This window comes from Gobius niger, assembly GCF_951799975.1.
Source record: "Gobius niger genome assembly, chromosome: 13".
Classification (NCBI taxonomy): domain Eukaryota; kingdom Metazoa; phylum Chordata; class Actinopteri; order Gobiiformes; family Gobiidae; genus Gobius; species Gobius niger.
The window spans coordinates 24,672,501-24,692,737 of record NC_136864.1 but is presented as its reverse complement, the minus strand read 5'-3'; the positions used below and the strand labels follow the sequence as shown (position 1 = coordinate 24,692,737).

Below are 20,237 nucleotides of genomic sequence, written 5' to 3'. Positions count from 1 at the left end.
TACTAACCAGGCTGGACGCTTCTAAGCTACTGAGATCTCACAAGGATGGTTAAGTGTCTTGCCCAAAGCATAGGATACAATGATATATATTGATAAGCACTGTTGGGAGCTGGAATCAGACCGCCAAGCATTGAATAAACGCTATACCAAGTGATCAGCTGCAGTGTGTGCCCTACCAGTGGAACCTCAGAAGAATTGACAACGGAAGTGATCAGAGAAAATAAAATGACAACAAACAACAGACATGAGACAACAGATACCTCATTGCAAAAGCAGTCTGATGGCACTAATGTTTCTGTGTTGCTCATCTTTTCAGCTCAGAACAACCTCGTGTTTGCTTTTCTGAGTTACCTTCCACCAGGAGTTTACACGACGTCTTGTCATCAACGGCGTCACAGACGTACGTGTCCTCGTCTCCCGAGTCCACGTCGTTGACGGTGAGCTGGCGGTAAACGTCCTCGCTCTTTATCTCGTACTTCTTGCCGGCTTTGAGCTCCGTCTTGTTCTTGTACCACTTCACCTTGGCGCTAGCCCGGGACACTTTGCACTCCAGGTGACCGCGGTGCTTATATATGGCTATCTTATCCCTGAGTTTCTTCACAAACTTGACTGGCAGTTCTACAATTCATCAACACAATTTAATTTATAACAGGAGCTCTGTTGCTATTTCAGAGGCAGAAAGCAGTCATGTCCTGAACAGCCAGTGGAATCAAATTGCTGTGCATCAATAATTCCCTTTCCACATAAAGGACAGTATACTTTACTGTATAAGTCCACAAATTTGAGTTGGTGTTTTGCTTTGCCATCAGGTCTCAATGAGGCACAACAACGTATATGCAAATGGATGGTTTCAGTCACCCACCGAAGCATTGTCAGGTGGCTTCATGGCACAAGTGGTTAAGAATGTTTTTGATAATATTCATTCTAGCTTCATATATTCAAAGTGCATGTGACACATCGGACAAAATAAACAAAACAAAAAAATTGTTAACACAAATAAACCTAAGATATTGCTGAGATATTTAGCTAGATTTCCTTAGTTTGAGATTTTTTGTGATGTTTATCATTTCACTTCTGTATAGGACATGGTCAAGATGTGGCATACTGTACATATCACTAAACACTTTTAAGTTTGAACTGTTCCTGCGCCAACCATCTTATACCATTGAGAAATGAGTGAGTCTGAATCCTATGGAACTTTCCCTCTAGCTGTGGCCTTAGAAATACAAAGGAGAAGCTGCAATTGTAAATAAGATTGTAGATAAGATTAATCTGTTAAGCCAGTTCATTGTATTTTTTTTATCAGTCAATCAACCACACTTAGTTGAGGTCAAAACCATGTTCGAAATCATTCAATCACGACTAGTGTCGATAAGAATTTGCATATACAGTAAGAGGCCTCTGAGCTGAATAATTGCTATGTTATGTAAGTATGTAGCTTCAACTTTTTACATTTTCTATATGTTTTATAATTGTTAAAAATCCTTAAATTGTTTTATAATTATACACGTTGCCAGGGACAACAGCTAATATTCATATATGCATTAATGTGTACAGTCCCTGTCAAATAAACAAATGAATAAATAAATACCACCCTTAAATCTTGCCCTCATCTTGGTGTGCTGCTGTTGCAGTCGCCCGACAATGATTTGCGTGATTGATCGAAATAATCCATTTGCAACCACATCCACAAACTGACATGAACCATGCAACAATAGACACGTCTGTGACCACAGGACATCGGTTACCTTTCACTTTAAGCTTTGCTGAGGAAGAAGCTTTCTCTGCTGTGAATTTGATCTCACCCACATCTTCGATGGAAACAGACTTTAACACCAAAGAATACGTCTTTCCTGCGTAAATGAAACAACCATTGTTTTTAGAACATGTGTATGAAAATTGTATGCAGGAAGAGCGTCATGTTGTTTTTTTCTTCATATGTTTCTACTCTTTTAAACATCAAACTGACCCTTCTTTGTTTAACACATGTAATGCTCTCGTACCCTCTTGTCTCATTCTGACGTTGTCGCTGGCTTTGATCTTGCTGCTTCCCTTGGACCACTGATAGTCCACATCATCATGGGAGATTTCACAGACAAATGTAGCGCTCTCCTTCTCCATCACCTCCACATCCTCAAGCCTCTTCACTATCTTTATCTCTCTGGCTGTTGACAAAGATGTAGAAATATTAGGGTGTTTTTGTTTGTGTTTTTGCTGTACTGACTTATTTGGAGTTGAGTTTGAGTACCATGAACTTGGAGCTTGGCAGAAGTGTTGTCGTCGGGAGTGCGGCAGACGTACATCCCGGTGTGTTCAAATGTGCATTTACCAATGACCAAAGAGTGCTTTTTGCCCAGGGAATGGATCGAGTAGTCCTTTCCAGATTTGATCTCAGCGTCGTCCTGGAAATGAGTGCACTCATAACTCAAAAAACTACAATAACTTAATCATGACGGGCACATTTTTTATGTTTCAATGCTACCGACCTTAAACCACTTAATGTCTCCAGAGGCTCGAGAGACTTCACATTCAAATGTGGCCTTCTCCTTTTCAGCAGCCGTGATGTCCAGGATGGGCTTGCAGATCATGACGGGCGGTTCTGTAAAATCCACACCATATTTTTATTTTTTATTGGGGCTGGTACTTTTTTATCTGCCTGTACTTAAGATATCTGTTCACCAGAATTACCAGATTATGTCCCTGGTAACTTATGATAAAAATGCAGTATTTTTTAAGTGAAAAAAATTCCCTGGTGATTAATAATTTCTTTGGAGCATGTTTATGTACCACCAGGCGTTTAAGGTGAGACAATGCAGGTGAATAGGGAAACTTTTTAAATTCAGAGATATTAATTTGAAACTTTTGCTGTGAATTACTGGTGTAAATATGAGAAAAAATGTATTGCAAGATTTCTTTCATTTACCTTTTATACGAAAATAAGCCCTTTATGCCAAAAAATGCCCCAAATTTCCCATATTCTCAGTGACAAAACCTGAATAATGGATCGATACTGGTTTGTTTATAGTTCGCTGACATATTATTTAAGACTTTATCAGAGGGGATTTTAGATATCTTGTTCAGTTTTAAAATAAGCACTTTTTTAGTGGAGAAATCTGTAAAAAAAAATATATATATATATATATATATATATAATTTGGGCTTTTTTTTAAATTCAAAACTCAATAAATCAGGTTAGCAATTAGATGTATTAAAAAAAAATCTTCAAAATAATGTTTAGTCTAAGGCTGGAAAGTTTGTCTGTAGGAGTTACTTATGTGGAGATATTGTCGCACCAACGTGAGAAAAATATATTTTAGCAAAATCTTTGGATAAACAGTGCAGGATTTTAGAGGCAGTTGTGGTGAACAGGTGGAGGAAAATGCATCATTTTAACATTTTTAAACACTGTCTAGTCCCTTTAAGAGACCAATTTTGGCCAAAAAAATGTAATTTTGCCTGCAGTGTATTTCTGGTTCCAGAGAGCTAACATGTAATGTTAATGGTCGGCTAAATGAATAACAATGGAATCAACGTAACTATCCAAATTAAGGTTTGCAGAGGGCACAAAAAAAAAGTTTTAAAAACAGAACAACCAGTTCAGAAAAAGATAAAAAGCTCTCTTACCTGTGACAATAAGTTTGGCGGAAGTGTGGACGCCCTCTGCTTGGAAGGCGATCATACCGGCATCCTCTTTCTTCAGACTGGACAGAGTGAGCACGTGTTTCTTTCCCAGAACTGTGACCTTGCAGCTGGCCCCAGATCTGAGCTTAGATCCGTCTCTGGTCCAGGATCCTTCCACATCGGCCTGGCTCAGCTCCACCTCCAGAGTCACAGTCTGCGTCTCACAAGCTTTGGTCTCCTTCAGGCCCTTCACCAACTGGATCTTCTTCACTGTGCAGAAAAATGAACGAGTCAGACTTCTACTTTTACTTTTGAATAGTTTCATGGCCCATAAGATCTGAAAGAGCTTGTTAAAGCCTGGCAAGCCGCTTTTCTTCAAGCTTTATAGTCTAGTTTGGTATAGTCTTACCCACTTTGTCCCACCTTGAAACCCAATGTCTGAGGATACATTACAAACTTTTTGAATGAAGCTTCCCTGCGCTTCCACTGACCTGAACTGAACCAAACAAATTGTATTGAATTGCACGTCTTACTCTCCACGGTGAGTTTGGCTTGTGTCTTGTCGTCCAGGGTTTCGCAGGAGTAGAAGCCGCGGTCGGCCGTTGTGACGCTCTTGATGACCAGGGTCTGTTTGGCTCCGTTGACCTGTATCTGAATGTTCCCCGCGGGCTGAATCACAACACTGTTCTTCATCCACCTCACGTCATTGGACGCCTTGCTGAGCTCCACTTCCAGCTTAGCGTCGCTCTGCTCCTCCACGGTCAGGTTTTCGAGCTTCTTTTTGAATGTGACCGGTTCATCTGAAAACAAAAGTCAAATGGGTGAAAAAGATAACAAATTTAGTATACGTCCGGTTTTGCGTCCAAAGCCAAACATTCCAAGTTATATAATACGCCAAAAGAACAGTAAAACTGCTGTGATACATAAACAAACACAATACTAATGATCAAATAGATATATTCTGACACTAGTATAGTGTATTAATTGTGTTTATCAGTAGTGACCAGAGACTGTTGGGAAAAAAAACATGGACATAGCATTACAATTAGTTGTGGGAAGCATTATAGAAAATGGGAGCCGGCCAGAGGCTCATTGCTTAATAGACTTTCCATTAAAACTTGCTTGCCTCTCTTTTAAGTTATTATTTAAAGTGATAGTCTACAACAGGGGTAGGCAACGGCCCTCCATCATCAAACTCTGGCCCTCGAGATGATTTTGAGAAATATTATGACCCAAATCAGAGATCGAATGCCTGTTAAAGTACTCTAGAAATGTGAAAAATACTGTCAATTCCTTAAAATGTCTTAGCAGAGCACCCTTTAAGGCCATAATCCTAAAGAACAATCATCTAAAGGAAGAAATGACTTAAATCTACTTGAATTAAGAGATTAAATCTAAAGTTTGAATAGATCTGGTTTGGCCTTAGAGCAGATAAAACCTATTCTTGCCAATGGAACAAGCACGTTTTTTTCCAAGTTTTTTCTTGATTCAGATTATTTTGTATAATTTCAAGTGAAAAAGAAATGTTTTTTACAGTAAAAGTTAATTTGTCTGATTTCCAGTGGGATTTCTATTTATTCGATTGTCATTAGCGTTTTAATCTCATCTTAAATTTACATTTTCCCAGTGTATATGATGTACAAAATGATGCTTTACGTCAATGGCTTCAATTGGAGGGTCCGGCCCTTGGTCTTTTGACGATGAAGAAAACCGGCCCTCCACCGAGCAAACTGGCCAACCCCTGGTCTACAAGATGAGGAGATAGATAACGACTTCAAAAATAAACTATCAAGCGCCCTCTCCTCTCCCCTACTGATTTGACCTGACGGGCCGGGTCACAGGAAAGCTCGTCATTGGTCAAAGCTATGGCACTGAGGATTTTGATTAGTTGCTGAGATTAGAAAAGGGAGGGACTTTAGAAATAAATTTATCATTTTATAGTACTTACTTGACATCAAATTGCAGGCCCAGGCGTTTAATCACATGTAATATATTCAATTCGTAAAACATTTAATCCTACAGACTATCACTTTAACATAGGCTTGTCATTCTGACCTCCACGAGTTTGTCACAACAAGCGCAACATAATCCTATTTTTTCCTTTAGCTATTTAACATTTTTAAATGTTTATTATTTCCCTCTTCTAAAAAACAAAAAACGCAGTAAAATTGCTAGCATGAATGACCTTCGTTAGCCCGTGTTCAACACAATGGGGAAGCCAACCTCACTCAGTCCATTGCTTTTCTACAGTCTATTGTAGAGACCCAGCAGAAAAACCAGTAGATCTGCGGCTGTTTGGTTCACTGTCTTGACTAAGTTTCCTCTATGGACGCTGTAGACCAACAAAATGGTGGATTTTGATTTGATCCCAGTTTTTGACTTATAGAGTTCACTTTACCATATCATGAGAAAAACAGATTTGATCAAAAAACGTTCTACATTCTTACGTTGGACTTGTAGAGTGGCCTTGCATGTCTTGCCCTCTGCGTCCATGCTGACCTCTCCCGCATCTTTCTGAGTGACGGCCGTAATGGTGAGTGAGAAGCTGGTGCCGCCGTGCTCCACCTTGTACTTCGGCCCCGCTGTCACCGGGACGTTGTTGTGGAACCATTTCACGTTAGCATCTGCAGGGGTGACGGCGCACTTGAAGACGGCCTCTTTGCCCTCCATGGCTGCCACATTGTTCAGCTTGGTCGTAATCTTCATTTGCCTAGGCTCTGACAGGAACAAAATGCCGTACTGCTTTACTTTAACGATCAAAGTTAACAAGGCTTTATATAAAATCAAGCAACTAACTAACCTTTAGAGGTGACTTTTGCTGTCGTCTTGTCATTTTTACAATCGCAGCTGTATTCTCCCTCATCTTGCTTAGTCATAGCCGTCACGGTGAGGAATCGTTTGGCGCCGTCGGCCTTTAGGCTGTACCTGCCTCCGTTTTTGATCTCGCGGCCGTTATGGCGCCACACCACCTCCCCTGTAGCCAGATTCAGCTCACAGACGAGGGCCAGAGTACCTCCCAGCTCCACTGCAGCGGGTTTCAGTGGAACTGTAAACTTCAACGCAACCTCTGAAAATACAGAAAAAAACGGTTATATGGAATGCTGCATGGAACGCTTTATTCTTCCACAACCATGTTCTGAAATGCCAGTGATTCTTGCATTAGTTTTACCTTTAACTTGCACTTTGAACTCCAGCTTGTCGTCTGAAGTCTGGCAGGTGTAGGTTCCGCCGTCTTTGGCCTCACTGGATTTGACGACGAGCGTTCGCTTGAGGCCCTCTTTTTTCATCTGACACTGGACGCTCTCCTTCAGCTCGACGCCGTCTTTGAACCATTTGACGGTGCCGCCTTCCGTGGCCAGCTCCGCGGTCAACACGATGTCTTCCTTGGTTTGAACGGAGCTATCCGTGACAGTCTTCTTCTGGAACTTGACTGCTGCTACTTCTACAAAACGAAAAGCAAAATAGATGTGGGTAGCACTCAACGCCAGAATGTTGGGGCCGGGTGTTTTTGTCTGGAGTTTGTGCGTTTTCCCTGTGTCTTTGAGGGTTTTCTTTGAGTACTCAGGTTTCCCTCGTCAATATTAAACAGGTTAATAATCCTCCAACTCTCTGATGTTGAAGACTGGGTGAAATTCAGTGGACAAATTACCACAAAATACAAGGGTCAATAAAGTATACCTTACCTTACCATGACAATTACTTTCTAAAAACTGATTATGCCACTTAGGATCTCTGCTATAATCTGGTTTATTTACAGTGCAGCTGTTCATTAATATGCACTGTCCCTACCAAATATAAATTAATAAATTAATAGGCGATAGCTGCCCAAGAAGGAAGACCTTATTTTGATTAAAACAGTGCTGCAGTCAAGGTACACTTGTAAATTTGTCTCCAGATTATCCCCAGATTTTGGCCTTTCTATTCCAATGGACCATAAGACCCACTTTGCACCGATCTGATACAGGAATCGGATATTAGAGCCCATCCTGGAAGAAATACAATATTGAGTATTCCAAATATAATCGATACTGAACCGGTATCTATTTTGGCTTTCACCATTTTAAAAACAAAGCCTTCACCAACTAAATCTCAGTGAATATGTACTTCACGTAAATCATTTTGGAGCTCTGAACCTGAAGAATTCAATCATTGAATTAGTTTTATCAAAAACGTTTGATTGGAGAGAGAAATGCTAATGCTGGGACAGAAACTATGATTAGGTCATCCAAAGCAGTGGTTCTGACTTGTCAATGGACAAATTGTAAAAAAAACAACAACAACAACAACAACAACAACAACAAAATGGCTGAAATAAAATTCATGAAACTAGGAACAAATAATGGCACTCTGGTACAATAGCAAACACATGCTACAATAAAACATTAGATTATATGCGAATGAAAATATGTATATTTTATCTAAATGATCTGGCGACCCCCCAAATATGTCTCGACCCCCAGGTTGAGAACCACTGATCTAAAGTAATACAATAATATTGGCCACTGCTGGAGTTTGTATTTTAGTTTATGAAATGCTGCTAAAGACTAACTGATACCTCATGCTTGTAATGCAGAAGTTCAATCAATCAATCAATCAATCAATCAATCAATCAATCAATCAATCAATCAATCTATTGGCAGCAAAAAAACTGGATAGATGCATCCCTAAGAATCAGCAACCCAAATAAAAATATAAATTTCAACTTTAAAATCATAAAGACATTTTGTTTAATCCTAAATAGAAGAATACTACAATTCCTCACAGAGTTCTTTGGATTCAAGCATTGGTCCTTTGGCTTTCAAAACAATTTTGAACAGAAAAGGCCAACGACTCACTTTCAGTCTCACCCCACCAGTTGAGAACCACTGATCTGCTGTGTACAACCTGCTCTTGTGATGTGAGTTTTCTGTATCAGTAAGAAAACCTTTAAAACCACACCTTGCACTTGCAGTTTAAAGGTCAGCCTCTCAGCCCCAGCCTCACAGGTGTATTCTCCGGCGTCTTTCTTGTCCATTTTCTCGATGACCAGCTCGCGGCTCTTGCCCTTGGACTCCATATGAACCGCTTTGCTGGAGACAAGGAGTTTGCCGTCTTTGTACCACTTCACCTCGGTCTTAGAATCAGAGACCTCACAGCTCAGGGTGGCTTTTTGAGACAGAGAAGCTTTCACCTCCTTCTGGACCGATCCTTTGTTAGCGAAGCCAGCTGGGGCATCTGCAAGAACATGCGGTACAGCAATGCAGATGATCTAGACACAGCAGGGCGGAAAGATGTATTGCAATCTCTTACCTGCTACTTGAATCTTGAACAGCAGCTTCTCAGTCCCGGCCTCACAAGTGTACTCCCCCATGTCCTTCTTCTCCACATTTTCAATAATCAGCTGCCGACTTTTGCCTTTAGACTCGGCGTGGACAGTTTTGCTGGAAGAGATCAGTTTTCCGTCTTTGTACCATTTCACTTCGGTCGTGCTGTCGGCCAACTCACAGCTCAGAGTTGTTTTCTGTGAGAGCGTGGTTTTAACCTCCCTCTGCACCGATTCCTTGTTGGAGAATGCTGATTTCTGCTCGGTTTCTGTGACCTGTATCTTGAAAGAGAGTTTCTCAGTCCCGGCTTCGCAGATGTATTCTCCTGCGTCTTTCTTCTCCACGCTGTCGATGATCAGCCGGCGAGTCTTTTCTTTGGACTCCATGTGGACGGTGCGGCTGGAGCTCAGGAGTTTGCCGTCCTTGTACCATTTCACCTCCATCTTGTTGTCGGCCACTTCACAGCTCAGTGTGGCTTTCTGAGACAGAGTGGCTTTGACTTCCCTCTGGATGGACTCTTTACTGAGGAAAGACGACTTAGCCTCTGAAAAGACAAACAACAAACGTCCGGTTACAAACTGGTCTCAAGCAACAAGGTTTATTTTGACAACACATTTCAATCTAGTTTCAATATTGGTCTTTTGACTAAGTAAATGGTCACATTTATAAAGCAAGGAACCAGTCACCCATTCACTCTCTCATTCATACACCAATGTGCGCACTAGAGGCACGGTGGGTGAAATGTCTTGCACAATGACACAAGGACACAACAGTGTGCACCTGATTTGAACCGCCAACCCTCACAAGACGACCTGCTCGACTATCTGCGCCACTGTCGCCACAACTGAAAGTCTTCCATAGACTTAAAATGAAGAAAGTGTTCTATTAATTTTGGTTTGATCTGCAAACCTTTAGTTTAACACATTACTAAAGTTTGATCATGAGCCTGGAGGAAACATTTCCTGAAAGTGTATTTATTGTAAGGGCAAAATATTATTATTATTATAAGCAATATTATCAATAATATCAATAATATCAATATGCAACAGGATGTTTAAGGCCCATTTTAAATCAATTACACAAGGAGAGTCTCCTTCACTGTACTCTCCTCTGCCCTGAAGCCTGGGGCTGCTGCAGCTTACCCGGAGGGAAGATGGCCCCCTCTGTGAGTGCTTGTATTTTAAATCTGTCTCTGCTCTGCTAATTTCTATGTGTTTGATCCAAAACTCTGAATTTTTAACTTTTATTCCACACAGAATCAGACCTTGGTCCGGGATGCGTTCAACTCTTTCTCCTGGACCAATAATCCACAAGAGCATTAACACCTGGCACTTTAGATCAAAGCAAACAGAAGGTCCACTCCAGACCAAATAGTGCAGGTGTGAAAATTTAATTTAGCGTCAGTCAAGATTTTCAAATTTTGCCTCCTTCTTTCACATTTTTGTCCCAATGGAGATCCCACTCCCATTGTGAAGAGGGCTCAGCCTATAAGCTAAAGCAATGCTTCTATACTGTATGTCCTCACCTTCAACGTTCATTTTAAAAGCCAGCTTCTCAGTTCCAACTTCACAGATATATTCTCCTGCATCTTTCTTCTCCACTTTGTCGATGAGCAGCTGCCGGCTCGTGCCCTTAGATTCTGCGTGTATCGTTTTGGTGGAGGTCAGTAGTTTTCCATCTTTGTACCATTTCACCTCAGTTTTGGAGTCGGCCACTTCGCAGCTCAGAGTGGCACTCCGAGACAAAACCGCTTTCACCTCTCTCTGGACAGACTCTTTGTTGGAGAAGGCAGACCGCACTTTCGCATCTGTCAAGGGCAAAACTGTCAACATTACACCAAGAACTTGTGGCTAATACTTGAAAACATGCAATTCAAAGGAAGAATATTAGCCTGTAATATGAAACTCATACTTCCTCCTACCTGACACTTGTAATTTGAAGACCAGCTTCTCAGTCCCAGCTTCACACATGTATTCTCCGGCGTTGCTCTTCTCCACGCTGTCGATGACCAGCTGCCGGGTCTTGCCCTTGGCCTCTGCGTGGACCGTCTTGGAGGAAGTGACCAGTTTGCCGTCCTTGTACCATTTGACCTCAGTGTTAGACTCCGAAACCTCACAGCTCAGAGTGGCCTTCTGGGACAGAGTGGCCTTAACCTCACTCTGGACAGACTCTTTGTTTGAGAAAGATGGCTGCAGCTCTGGAAGTAAAAAATTTGACGGTGGGACTCAGTTTAAAAAAAATATCAAGTTAATTATGGCCTTTGTAATTAATTAATCACAATTAATAATTTTGAAGCATTTATTTAGGTGTTGTATCCATTTTTTTTTTCTATTTTAGATGCTTCAGATCCTTTGTCTTTTTCTACATTTGAACTCATTTTAAGTGGAGATGTGAGGCCTGTGATCATTTCAAACATTTACATTTATTTTGGAGAATGATCTTTTTAAATGAGTTCATGTCGGCGCTTAAAGGAATAGGCCACCGTTTTTACATACTAAAATATGTTCTTACCTCACTTTAGACGTGTTAATATATCCCCGTCTGGTCTTTGTCCGTGCGCTCTGTCACGCAAACGGAGCACATACGCAGCCTCTCCCACATGTCACATAGCTCCAAAAAAGCTCACGATAGAAGCTACCAAGCTCTTCCACGTGTTCCCTATTTAAATAAAGTTACGTGAAGTGTTTTCATGCGAAGTATATTTACACAGAAATGTAACATGTCGATTTTATAAGCAAATAAAAAGGGGGACTATATTGTGAGGCGTAATTATACGAGGAGCACAGCGTCCGCGTAGTAACTCCTAAAGACTTCCCCCGCTCACTTCCGTCAATAACCTTTAGGAGTTACTGCGCGGACGTTTTACTCCTCGTATCATTACGCCTCACAATATAGTCCCCCTTTTTATTTGCTTATAAAATCGACATGTTACATTTCTGTGTAAATATACTTCGCATGAAAACACTTCACGTAACTTTATTTAAATAGGGAACACGTGGAAGAGCTTGGTAGCTTCTATCGTGAGCTTTTTCGGAGCTATGTGACATGTGGGAGAGGCTGCGTATGTGCTCCGTTTGCCTGACAGAGCGCACGGACAAAGACCAGACGGGGATATATTAACACGTCTAAAGTGAGGTAAGAACATATTTTAGTATGTAAAAACGGTGGCCTATTCCTTTAACTGTGTGAATGAACAAGTTTGACAGTAAAATGGATTTGACTTTACGCTGTGTTCGTCACTGAGCAATAACTTGCAGGAAAAAGGAAACTGAAATTGTTCTAATTTAAAATATTTTCCCCCAAAATATGAACAGACTACTGCTATTTTCAAATATCGGTTTAAGGACACCTTTGTAATTTGAATCATTTATGTAGTTTTCTAGCTACATACAATTCCTGTACCTGGATTTAACCGACCGTTACTATCTGGGCTTCAGCAACACTATGGACCTGATCTTGTGTTTCAAAACGCAGACTATAGCATAACATTTAGCGCTGAGAAGGAGCGCACTTTGTGATCTTGCAGCTCCAAACTTAGCGCATTTAAGTGGGAAGTACTGAGGAGGAGAAACGCTTTTTCCTCCAACCAGACTCCATGGCCGGGAAGGGAGTCTGGAAGAGGGGTTGTGGGAGAGTGGAGGTGAACATTTGTTTTGTTTTGCATTTCCGGCCAAGCGGGGGCCAATCCGAATTACCTGTAACTGCTATCTTGAAGACTAGTTTCTCTCCTGCAGCTTCACACGTGTATTCCCCGGCGTCGCTTTTCTCCACCTTCTCGATCACCAGCCCGCGAGTGGTGCCTTTGACCTCTGTGTACACGGAGCGGCTGGAGATGATCTGTTTGCCGTCTTTGTACCACTTCACCTCCGTCTTACTGTCGGACACGTTGCAGCTGAGCGAGGCTTTCTGTGTGAGGACGGCCTTGATGTCTTTCTGCACAGATTCTTTGTTGGAAAAGGCAGCTGGAGTTTCTGGAAAGAAAAAGATGTTTGAGTTATAGCTAATTTTCTAACACAGTGTTAAACCAATATAAAGTGAAACAAATCCCCAAAGCTCAGAATTTCAAGCCTAGCATCCATTATTCACATTTTGTCAAAGGAAATATTGACATTTCTTCTTGTAACCGAATGTGCCTTTTTCCAAATAAAACCTTTTAAACACTGAAGATAGACCATATTTTCTATCATTTTCGGTCACGCACCTTTGATTTTGACCTGGAATGTGACTTTGTCTGTGGCCGTCTCACACGAGTAATGCCCCTCGTCGCTCTTCTTGGCGCCCTTGATCACCAGTTTCCTCTGGGTGCCATTGGAGACAAAGGTGGTTCTTTGGTCCTCTGTGATCTCCGCCTCATCTTTCCTCCACACCACCGCCGCGCTGGCGGGAGACACCTCGCACTTCAGCTCCAGGTCTCCTTTGAGGGAGGAGGCCATGCCCATGGGACCCCTGCCCTTGTTCAGGAACTTGGCAGGTTCATCTTTAAAAAAGTCAAAGAAAGGTTTATGACCAATATCATGAGGATGCAATATTATACGTGTCTTCAAGTAGAGGAGTACCTTTGAGTGCAAGCTGAAGTGCAATTTTGTCCTCAGCTAAAGAGCACTCATAAACTCCCACATCTTCCTCTGTGACATTGTGAATGATGAGGATCCTCCTGCGCTCGTAGGTCACACATTCATACTTCTTTCCCATTTTAATCTCACGTCCATTCCTCATCCAGATAACCTTAAAAATAATCCGCAAAAATATATCAGGAATTATTAATGCATTTTGGCTCCACAGAAGTAGCAATAATAAATTACAATAAACCACTACTTTAGATCCTATGGTTTATGGAGGATTCTCCAGCTTCCAAAAGGATTTGAGGAGTCATGTGATGACTGCCTTAGCAAAACAACTCATATTAAAGAGACAGTTTGGAAGTTTAAATATTTTACAAATTTGCTCGATTATATATAGTTGACCGCCTGGTACTGCAATTTGCCATAACACAAGCAACACTAAATAGTACAATGATACAAATACTAAATACAAAATAATAAAACATTTTGCTGAGTCATAGCAACTAATCACAATCCCCAGTGGCATAACTTTGATCAATGAGACGAGCTTTCCTGTGAACCGGCCGATCAAGTACAATCAGGAGGGAAGCCTGATTTTTTCTCCTAATTTTTGCAAACTAGGAGTAGCTTTTGGGTACAATCGAGACATTTCTCTCGCCTCATTTGAAGTCAGCTTTACAGATGCATTTTCTCTTTATTGACTTAATTCTTGTTTGTGAACAAATAACGAAACTATACGTAGTAAAGCATCAAAAAGAAAATAAATAAATGTTCTTTCTTTTTGTTGAAATATCATCTTGGCTACTTCATGTCCAGGCTGTACTCTGCCAGTATCTATAATTAATCTCATATCATTGGTTTGGCATGAGCAAGTTGACCTTGAAGGGGCACAGGAATAGAAATAAATATTGCCATTTTCTTTTCCATGATTTTCGTTCTTGTGAATGTTTTAGTACATTCTAATTAGAACCGAAAGATCTCAAATACACAGTTTCAACTACCTTAACATCATAGTCGGACACCTCTGCTGTCAGCTCGGCCGTGTCCTGGACGCTGCATGTGACCGCCCCTTGCTGCGATGACTTGTTGGTGAATCTAACAGGAGGAGCTAAAAACACACACGCACTTTAACAAATAAAAGTAGCCATTTTGAAGAAGGCATTTGCAGAAGATGGTTTCCTTCCTAAGTTTGCAGTGGCTGTTACCTTTCACATTCAGGACACAAGAGGTTTGAGAGCCTCCTCCCACAAACTTGACTTCGGTCCCGCTCATCTCCATGGTCACGGTGCGGATGAGGAGCGTGTGCACGTTCTTGGTTCTGGTGATGAGATAGTCTCCTCCGCTGCGCAACAAGCGTCCGCCCAGGGACCAGAAGCCGGAGCAGACGGCCGACAGCTCCACGGAGATGGAGAACTCCTCTCCGGCGATGGCCACGCTGTCGGTCAGGCCTTTCTTCAGCTCCGCGGTGGGCTCTGAAACACACAGAGACGCACGTTTATAACATGCAAAGGGGCTGCGGTCACGGAAAAGATAGTTTGACCATGAACAGGATCAGAGAAGGTTTGATGAAGGTGCCTGAACCACACAACACAGCGTCATGTATTTCTCCGTATGACAGCCTCCAAACTTTCCAGGCTCGTACTTTATCTGGTACTTTATTTTTGAGGGATTATATTTTTTTTATTTTTTTATTCTAATTTTACCATGTTTTTTGGGTTTAAAATTCAACCCCCAAAAAACAATTGAATTTTTACAGATTTTTTACCTTACCTATACTGTAGAGTAGCTTTAAAAAGGTCCCAAACTAAACAAGTTATCGAAAAACCCCCGTCTGAAAAAATTCTTCCGACTAATATATCAGTAAAATAAAACACTGAATTCAAACCTGGATCCAATTATTCTATAGATTTCTAATCTCTAATAGGCTATATGCACAGTTTTACCATGTGACGTCTTCCTGGACAGTCAGCCAGACGCTGGACTTCTTGTCGCCGATCGTTTACATTCACAATTTGCAGGTTCTCACACAAATATAGAGATAGCTCAGGATCTGGTTAAGGACAACGAGTTACTGATGGACAGTCACAGAAACGTGTTACAAACATCATGTTCACTGTGAATCCAGCACCCAAAGGAAACGCCAGCTGTCGTAGGGAAGGAGCTTTTATCTTAGAGCTAAAGGCTGATAAAGGCTGTGTTAAAAAATGATAATATAAAATGTAAACAAGTAAATATTATTTAAACTACTAACAGGACGATCCTTTTTTGCGCAGGCTCGTTCAAAACGTTGCGCTAGATTTCATTTTCATTTTGTTAGCCGCGTTAGCCTCAAGACAAAAACATCCACCGTTATGAACACGGAGGTTTCCTCCAGTGAAGTCGTTACGTCTCATGTAATATTTTCTAACCTGCTCCAGTCACATCTTAACTTTTACTCGCTGTCCTTTACCAAATCTTAAGCTATTGCTTCATTTCTGTGGGACCTGCTCATTTTTAATGGGAAGAGATAACGGACAGGAAGGACAGCGTCTGGCTGACTGTCCAGGCGGAAATCACGTGGGGTCACTGTGTATAGAGCCCATAGAGGAAATTTTGGCCTAGACATAAAATAACAAAAAACTTGCAATACACTTTTTTTCCCTCATATTTATGTCAGTAATCTACAGCAAAAGTATCAAACTGCTATTATTTTACTTTATTAGGCTACTTTAGGCGATCCAATCATAGTTTCTTGCCCAGCTTTCATTGGTTAACGTTAGCGTTAGCATACTGCCGCTAGCACTAGCATTGCCGCCAGCTTTAGCTTACTAGCCGTGGCAATTTGTGCGGCGATCAAATATATATACAAAACTAACTCGGCGATTGGATTCTGTGGTACAGCATGCTCGTCTTCACTTAGATTTAGTTGGTGAACGTTGTGTTATTAAAACGGTGAGCGCCAAAACAGATATCGGTTCAGTATCGGATATTTGTAGTCGATACCCGATATCGTATTTTTCCAGTATCATTAATGTGTAATTTTTTCCCCCTGTTCCCCTGCAGTACCTTGCCTTAACTGTTGATCAGAGCTTCCATAGTGCACTCACCCAGGTAGAAGCTCCCAGGCACCTCCAGATAAGGACTCTGGCCAAAGTCATTGACGGCAGACATTCTGAACTGGTAGGTGGCCTCCTCGGTGAAGTTGCAGATGGTGAACTCGGTTGCATTGGCCAGTTCTCCGGGGTTGCAGCGCTGCCACTGCTGAGCTCCGATCTTCCTCTTCTCCACCACGTAGCCTTTGATGGGAACGGGGCGGTCGCTTTCAGGGGGGGACCAATGGAAGGTGATGGACGAGTCGGTCTTGTTGTGCACCACGGCGTCGACTGGGGGGTCAGGGGGGTGCTTTCTTGCAGCTAGGGAAAAACCAAAGGTACATTTAATCAAGTACTCTTTATACAGGGTTTATGAAAGGGGAAAGAAGATGAATTTAGTGCTTTTTAATGCTGTTTCAATATCCAAACATACATGCCACAAGAGCAATAAATGCATCAATTTCAAGATTTAGCAAAATGTGTAATTTAATCAAAATCAAGCTTGAATCAAAATTGAATCAAATCAAAGTGTCCTGACCAGTGACGGTGAAGCGAGTGGAGGTCTTGCAGTCTCCAGCCACAAAGGCCACCTCTCCGGAGTCCAGGGCCTGGCAGTCCCGGATGGTGAGGGTGTACTGACGGAAGCTGAAGCCGATGGAGATGCGGGAATCCTGCTTGAGCTTCTCCCCATTACGGGTCCAGAACGAGTCGGGGCAGGGGTGCTCCAGCTCCACGCAGAAGATCACTGTGTCACTGACCGGCACCACGGTCCTCCGGGGAAGCTTCTTGGTGATGTTTCCTGAAAAAAAATCAAATTTATAATATAAAATATTTAAAAACACAAAGGTCACAGCAGTAAGATAGTGAGAGATACAAATATCCATGCATTGATTAAATTAGTGAAAATAAAATGAAGACTAAACTGATTCAGTTATTGAGCAACAAGCAAGTTGGAGCCTTTATTTATGCTTGCTATAATTGTTCCAATTTGACATATTTTCCTTGTGACAAAACAAACATTACAATATTTCAAGCTCTTACTGAAGTTATACCCACATATACGTATATTCCCTTCTGTCAGGCTGCCATAGTCAAAGCGCTGCAGGTGATCCTTACCCAGGACAGTGAGCTCGGCCACGGTGCGGCTGCCCTCCTGCGTCTCACAGATGTACACGCCGTCGTCGTTGGTGGTGACGTTGTGGATGGTGAGGCGCCGCAGTGTGCCGTCTTGCTCCATGCGGAACTTGGTGTTCTGCTCCAGCTTGGTCTCCTCCATGAACCAGCTGGCCTGGGTGATGCTGTGAGGAACCTCGCACATCATGGTGGCAGAGGACTTCTCCTGAACCTCCACGTCCTGCAGTTTCCTCTTGAACGGCACCTTAGGCTCTGTACACAATAACACAATCAATGAAAAATGATCCTCAAGTGAAACTCCCAGAAAGCACCTGGGCAGAAAATATATCACTCCAATATTATAATTCCAGCTTCTCTTTGTGCATATGACAAGTACTACCTGTGTCAAAAATATCTAGTTTTCTCTGGCTCATGTCTATTATGTTTACTATTTTACTTATACATTCAACATGGGTAAAAAGAACAGATCGGAAAAGGTAAATATTTCCTAACTGTCATCATGACATTGTTTTATATTTTAGGGTTGTTCCAGTTCTAGTATCAGATGTTGCATTTTTTAATGTTTTGATTTTTGATTTTAGAACAGGTTTTATTTATATACTTCAAAAAAGATTTTCTTGGTTTGGTAAAGGTATCTTTACATCCTTTTATATAATAATAATAATAATAATAATAATAATAATAATAATAATAATAATAATAATAATAATAATAATAATAATAATAATAATAATCATAATAATAATAATAATAATAATCATAATACCTTTAATTTGTAATGCACTTTACAGCTTATGGGGCACTAAAAAAAGACCCATTGTTGACCTTGAGTAAACTAGCAGAGTGTGCAGGCAGTGGATTCATGTTCAAACTAACTACTACACTGCACATACCAGTATGAGATGGTGTTTCAAACGGTTTTATATTTCAGCTTTGGATCACTGCCAGACTAAGAAAGAGTACTACAGGGAAATGTACGACAGAAGTGTCGCTGACACCCCTAAACCCACTTACAATCTAAACAGGAAAAGTAGTTACTTAGCACTATACTTTTTCCAACATTTGTTTCCCCAAAAGCCTGTCTTGATAATTAGATAATAATAATACGTTGACTTGACTCCATACACACAGGCCGCAGGTACAGGACTCCGAGGTGGGAGAGTGCACGCTTTAGAAAACATTTTGTCCCCTCCACCACAGACGCATAAAACGACCAGTCATTCTTGTGAAAAATCCTACATATTTTTATGTAGTGTGTTGAAATGAGTTCTGTTCTTTGTCTGTGTGTGCCTCTGTGACAGCTGTGTCCCCCCCATGGGACAATAAAGGTCTATCTATCTATATTGGCCCATCAACAGATTGTTGGCCTGATAAATGTATTATCTCCAAATTTGTAAATAATAATTGGGATGTTAAAAATGTGTTAGGAAAAAAAAAAAGAATTTGGATACAGCGGACCATCTTGTAATGCTAACAACAACAACAACAACAACAACAACAACAATAATAAGTCCTCTCTTGCTAACAGTGCTCAACAGCAGGTTTTAGGTGTTTATGATGCAGAGGGAACACAGTAACCAGCACATTCAGCCTCTCTTGTACTATATCAGGCATGGGCAAACTTCATTATCCAAAGGCCACATTGGGTTGTATTGTTCACTCTTTTTAGCTCATGCATTAGTGGCCTGGCCATGTTTATGGCAAGGGGCACAAAGACAAAATCTGAAATACAATTTTGAAGGAGCGCAAAAAAAACTTCACTGCTGCAACTACTGCAATACTGAAATACTAAAACTGAAATACTCATAATAACAAACAAAATGTAAAGAGTAGCAGATCGATGTGGTTGTACCAGAGAGAAATGTTTTGCATTCACACTCTGAACATTATGGCACCTCATGGACAGAATGAGGAACTTAGTTTAAAATGTCTTCTGGGTAAAATATGCACGTTCTTATTGTCTGTGTACAGAGCACTGTGAGTTGTCCACCTGGTAGATACACTCACACTTCCTGGATACACTCATAATAACTACTTCCAACAGATTAGGGTAGTACGAGTATTCAAACCATGAACCCACTGCTCAAAAAGGCTAGCATAATAAAATATGTATATAAGGCTTGCAATGTTTTATTAACAATTTATATAAGTACTAATCTCACACATGCTTTGAAGAATAATATGTAGTAAAGAGTACTGATAGAAAAGTCCCTTTGTATATTTTGTTTTTGCCAGCAGACAAAAATAAAGTCTCAACACGTTAAATCTAATCCCTACAAAGTTTATTTACTACATTTCTATTGACAAGATTTGATACTTGATAAAACATTTCATGAACCCATTTGATTTGAAGTTTGAGACTTTGCCCGGGGGAAGTCACATTAGCGACGGCGCCAAAGTGCTCCGGTAAGTGAGTGGCCATCTTAGAATCTGCGAACTACTCATCACCAGCAGAAAATAGCTGCAACACAACACCGCCCCTCCACAGTGAGCGCACAGCCCGGCGTTGTTGTGAAAAAGACACGCATAGTTTGTATAGGCTTTAA

The 20,237-nt window shown here is 41.2% G+C and overlaps 1 protein-coding gene across 1 annotated transcript in view; it reads right to left on the bottom strand.

The window, feature by feature from the left end:
- The window catches only part of obscnb (obscurin, cytoskeletal calmodulin and titin-interacting RhoGEF b), a 77,140-nt gene that overhangs the window by 51,064 nt on the left and 5,839 nt on the right, over nucleotides 1–20,237 (bottom strand). Inside the window, exons 3-24 of the mRNA XM_079569498.1 lie at nucleotides 17,674–17,943; nucleotides 17,096–17,356; nucleotides 16,573–16,878; nucleotides 14,692–14,958; nucleotides 14,488–14,594; nucleotides 13,481–13,649; nucleotides 13,126–13,401; nucleotides 12,620–12,895; nucleotides 10,846–11,121; nucleotides 10,450–10,731; nucleotides 8,911–9,468; nucleotides 8,560–8,835; nucleotides 6,791–7,063; nucleotides 6,422–6,688; nucleotides 6,069–6,338; nucleotides 4,155–4,421; nucleotides 3,625–3,891; nucleotides 2,487–2,599; nucleotides 2,249–2,402; nucleotides 2,004–2,165; nucleotides 1,749–1,853; nucleotides 352–618 (exon numbers count right to left, since the gene is read on the bottom strand). Of these exons, the coding sequence (XP_079425624.1) occupies nucleotides 352–618; nucleotides 1,749–1,853; nucleotides 2,004–2,165; nucleotides 2,249–2,402; nucleotides 2,487–2,599; nucleotides 3,625–3,891; nucleotides 4,155–4,421; nucleotides 6,069–6,338; nucleotides 6,422–6,688; nucleotides 6,791–7,063; nucleotides 8,560–8,835; nucleotides 8,911–9,468; nucleotides 10,450–10,731; nucleotides 10,846–11,121; nucleotides 12,620–12,895; nucleotides 13,126–13,401; nucleotides 13,481–13,649; nucleotides 14,488–14,594; nucleotides 14,692–14,958; nucleotides 16,573–16,878; nucleotides 17,096–17,356; nucleotides 17,674–17,943 (5,469 nt within the window). The remainder of the gene's footprint in view (nucleotides 1–351; nucleotides 619–1,748; nucleotides 1,854–2,003; nucleotides 2,166–2,248; nucleotides 2,403–2,486; nucleotides 2,600–3,624; nucleotides 3,892–4,154; nucleotides 4,422–6,068; nucleotides 6,339–6,421; nucleotides 6,689–6,790; nucleotides 7,064–8,559; nucleotides 8,836–8,910; nucleotides 9,469–10,449; nucleotides 10,732–10,845; nucleotides 11,122–12,619; nucleotides 12,896–13,125; nucleotides 13,402–13,480; nucleotides 13,650–14,487; nucleotides 14,595–14,691; nucleotides 14,959–16,572; nucleotides 16,879–17,095; nucleotides 17,357–17,673; nucleotides 17,944–20,237) is intronic.